The following is a 4,671-nucleotide window of genomic DNA, read 5'->3' as shown; positions in this document are numbered from 1 at the left end:
TTTTCGCTAAATATGATTACTCTTAATTGTCGATTCGCACTGATGAAATTTGTTTTAGCTTGCTACAAATTATTAATAATCATCCAACGAGTCAAAATCCTTCATGGCTACTTGGATTCAATAGGGGAACAAGAAAAACAAAGAAACTAGTTCTTCTGCTCCATTTGTTAAGGAATACCCTTGATTTCCTATGCTCCGGATGTTGATACAACAACCTACGAAGAAAGAAAAACAAGCATCATCAAGAACAATATATCGGAAAAAAATCCTTAAAATATTCTATGAGAACAGTTTCTATGCATCTTTATGAAGGTCTTAAGCAAAAGACAGTTTGATCAGATCAGTATCACTCAATTATCAAATCTGCACTCTGAGTTATCGATGCTCACCCGCTATTTAAAGCAACAGAACGTGTAGATCTTCATGCTGAATATAGCACGAATGGTACTGCAAAGCATGTAAACAAAATCAGCTACTACATTAACAAGAGGCATTCACCATTTGTTGCAGTCCCGATATTAAACTTACTGACTAAAACAATGCTCAAGAGAAGTAAACAAGTCATCCATAGATATCGGAGAACATGCATTTGTTGTCGTGCTTCGTCTGTACGTCTTCGGAATGCACCAACTTTCCCGATAAGATGTTGTGAAGTGGAAACATTTGAACAATTTCTGATCCTTGCATTCATTCCATTAACTCGCTGATGAAACACATCAACAATAACACTGAATCAGTTTCAGCTTTGTGAAAACCTAACTAGGAAGCCATTAAACATCTTATAGATACTGAAATAACTAATCTAAACTTTTGTCTACAAAATTGATTAGTAACTAAGGCTTGAATTGTCGTAAACGAGATTGTATTTGATTAAAGGCCATATAAATACACAAGGAATGTACCTCATCAAACATACACTAAATTACAGGCAACATATCATCTAAGATGGTGAATGAAACATAAAAATTTATGATAATTTGTCAGTCCCTATTTCCATTGTATGAATATACAAAGATGTACCTGAATGAACCGAGTCACTCCTTTTAAGTAATACGATAAGTCATGCCTCCGAGTCTTAGATTTCCAAATCTTGTCAGATATATGAGTGAGCCCCTCTGATCTAGTTTCAACCGGTGTATTTTCTGTTTCTTCATCGGCAATAACAATTTTCCAATCACCAGCTTCTGATGAACTTAATGGATTAATTTGCCCACGAGATTGTTCTACCTCTGTGGCTTTCCTTTCATATGATTCTTTGTTCACAACTTCAAATGCATCTCTCTTATTCAACATACACTCGCTGTCATAGCTCCAAGGGGAATCATAACAATAACGATCGACATGTTTTGCTTGTCGTCGATCACTTGGCACCCCAGAAAGAAAATCCGCGAGGTCGTCTCGTTCTTGTTTATCTAATTGAACCCAACGTAGGGGTTGCTTCCCTTCTTCAATCAATGAACCATTCAACCCTTTCTCGATTCGCATAATTTGGCTCCCAATTACAGAAAGAAATTGCTTGTGCCTAATGACTGCAGTATCCTCGGAAGAAAGACTTCTGTGGTTCATTTGGACAGCTTTTCCAAAGTCCTCCAGCTGCATCAGGGCAAGAAGCCACTACTGAACTAAATCGATGTTCATATGAAAACCAACAAAAAACAAAACAAAAAAAAAATGGAACGAAACAAGAATTAAGTTTCATCATTTCAACATCAAAAAGTGATCAGTGGGTGAACAGAACCTGCCACTTTGCAGTTCCCAGAGCAGTTTGGAGTTCCCTTTGCAACTCATCTGATGCTTCCGAATCAAACCTAACTTTGTGGTTCCTCATCCACATTCTATAGAAGGATTCCAGTCTGAAACGAGTAAAGAGAATGGACACATTGAAGCAATAGAAGAGGAGATAAAGAGAATTATGGTTCAGAAGTAAAAAAACTGTGAAGAAGAGAAAACAACAGTGAACCCTAGAAAATTCCCCTATTGCAAAATAAACGTCAAAGATTCAGTTTTTTTTCACGTAAACAAGAAGAAATCAGCAGCATACGTATCGGCCGATTCCTGCACCTCCTCCGCCGCGGTAAAAAATGCATCTTTCTGCCACTGATCGAAGCTACCACCGGCCGCCATGAGAAAGAATGAGGAGCTCCTCCGTCAGAAAGACCCAAAATCGCTCGAGACTTTCTCCCGGCCAAAGGTTGAAGACTTCGCTGACTTTGCAGGCGGGAAAGGTGCAATAGCGCCCACCAACGACTACACCAGAGGAGGAGGCGGCGGCGGCGGCGGCGGAGCGAGACGAAACCTTTGCTACCTCTGCAGGTTACAGGGATTGGAAGAACAAGCTACGACCAGAACGAATCACTCGGGATACTTTACTCTTCCGTGCGTCTCCATCGAGGGAAGCACCAAGCGTGGAAGTCCGACACGGCGTCCGCGGTCGGCCATGGGAGTCCGACACGGCGTCCACTCGATGCGGGTGGGCGTGCTCGATTTAAGCAGACTCACGCAGCAGTCGCGCACCCGAAAGAATCTCTTACTCACTCAAATGATATGATTTGGAGTGGGCCCCACATCGGGGTCCTGTGGAGTGGATGGGTTTGTTGGTGGAGAATGGGACGAAAAGATGGACTGTATTTAACTGCGATCACGCGACCTGCGTGGCTGTGCCTGAGCCTCCGAGTACGAGCAAGTAGTTTACAGGATTACAATACAAAATCTCAATTTTCAAAAGTATTTCATTATTAAGGAAAAAAATTAAAAGAAACCCAAATATCAATTTTTGTTAAAAAAAAACCCCTCCTTTTTTCTAAAGTCAAAAAAAAAAAGTTCAATAACATTTCTCATTCTTACAATATCTTTATTTCATCCTTATTAAAATATTTAAAATTACATCAACTTATTAAAATATCTTTAATATAAATATAACGATAATGGATCAAATAGCCCTCCTAAATTTGTAAAATTCCTGAAAGACACATTTAATTTTTAAATTTTCTAAAAAAATTATTTATTTTTTATTTTATCCTTCCCTTACATTTAAAAAAATGATATCATGATGCTATATTTATTTTTTCATAGAATGATACCACTATAGTGTTATTTTTTTAATACCACACCACGAGAAAGGTAAAATAAGAATATGTGTGCTCTTTAGTAAATATGAAAATTAAGCATGTCTTTTAAAAATCTATAACTTTAAATGTGTTTTTTGGTTAATTCTAAAAAAAAAAAATCAGACTCGATATATAATATTTTAGGAAAAAAAATAAAAAGGGCGTCTCTTTTTTGGCATATCTTAAAAAAACAAAGGACGTTTTATATTAATTTATTATAAAAAATGATATACCTCACCCTTAGAAAATGATAGAGTTATCCTTCACTAACAATTTTTTTTATTACTATCTTTCTTATTTTTTTTCCATCTAAATAAGAAAAGTTACAAATTTTAGTTATTACACATAGTTGTTATAACTTAACTACAACATAGAAAAAAATAATACTAAATTTGTTTAGTTTTTGAAAAGTATTTAAACAATATTTTTTAATTTGAAATCTAGTTATTATAGGTTTCAACTCGTAATAAGTTATAAATATTTAAACGAACTTCAATTTGATATATTACGCATATTGTGATTCAATCCGATTTAAAAATTATTATCTCTCAAAATTTAAAATTTAATATTCACATTGTCATAGCTACAATTACATAAATGTTAAATCATAAATTTTAAGAGACTAGATTAAATCACAAGATACACGATATTTAGAAATCTTTAATTTATAATATTATAAGTCATATGGTTAAGCCCGAGTTAAGCAAATCCTCCTTTTTTTTTTTTTTTTTTGTCAAAAGTTTAAAAAAAAAAATATTTCTCATTCAAACAATAATATCTTTATTCCATCGTTATTATAATATTTAAAATTATATAAATCTATTAAAATATCTTTAATATAGATAAAAATCATACTCTATATATAATATTTTTAACCTATTATACTTTTAAATATTATTACTTTAATATATTATAGTAAACTTGAAAATAATGAGTTCGATTTGTGAAAATAACCTTTGTAATACAAGCAAGATTTACTACAATATTAATAAGAATTTTATAGAACCAACTGTCCTTTAATTTCATTCCGTAAAACTCAATATTAATAAAAAATTTGTGCAACAAACTACCCTTTAATATATTATAGTAAATACGGATAATTATTACACATTATTAAAATGGTGAATAAGGATATTGTTTTTTTCTTTTTGGGTGGTGGATTAAGTTATAAGATGTTGCCATATAAAATATTGAGGTCAAAACTTTGCATGTCCAAATATACCCTCCTCTTATGTTTTACTATATCTACTAATGACTAATAGTCATTATTTACATTAGTGATTCGTTATTTACTTCTTATTAAAGGAGACGTTGGAACGAGCGAATAAGGATATTTTTTGATGAAATAAAATAAAATATAACTTTATCTTTCTAGAAATTGGTTTGATAATTAGAGAAAATTAAAGGCATTTTTTTATTTTTGCTCTTCGTTATTTGTATAAAGACACGAGGTGTCCCTGCACGATATTATCCTAAAATGCACACAGAAATAGGCATAATATTAAAATGCACAAAAAATCTCTTCCATCAATTTTTATTTACATTACCAAACGTAGTAATGTAA

The 4,671-nt window shown here is 33.2% G+C and overlaps 1 protein-coding gene across 2 annotated transcripts; it reads right to left on the bottom strand.

Annotated features, from left to right (window-relative positions):
- Positions 1-2,497, bottom strand: LOC122047231. Of its 2 annotated transcripts, none has more exons than XM_042608378.1 (6): positions 2,062-2,497; positions 1,739-1,853; positions 1,021-1,593; positions 529-703; positions 390-447; positions 1-215 (listed from the first exon to the last, which is right to left on the bottom strand). In XM_042608378.1, the coding sequence occupies exons 1-5, from the start codon at positions 2,085-2,087 to the stop codon at positions 422-424; spliced, it is 915 nt and encodes a 304-aa protein (XP_042464312.1). In that variant the 5' UTR covers positions 2,088-2,497; the 3' UTR covers positions 1-215; positions 390-421. The 2 variants fall into 2 exon arrangements, with proteins under 2 accessions (XP_042464312.1, XP_042464311.1); XM_042608377.1 differs by having other exon boundaries at positions 2,042-2,494.
- Positions 2,498-4,671: the final 2,174 nt, after the last annotated feature.

This window comes from Zingiber officinale, chromosome 2B (genome assembly GCF_018446385.1).
Source record: "Zingiber officinale cultivar Zhangliang chromosome 2B, Zo_v1.1, whole genome shotgun sequence".
In the NCBI taxonomy this organism is placed as follows: Eukaryota; Viridiplantae; Streptophyta; class Magnoliopsida; order Zingiberales; family Zingiberaceae; genus Zingiber; species Zingiber officinale.
Note: the sequence above shows the minus strand (reverse complement) of the source record. Positions and strands in the feature narration are given on the sequence as shown.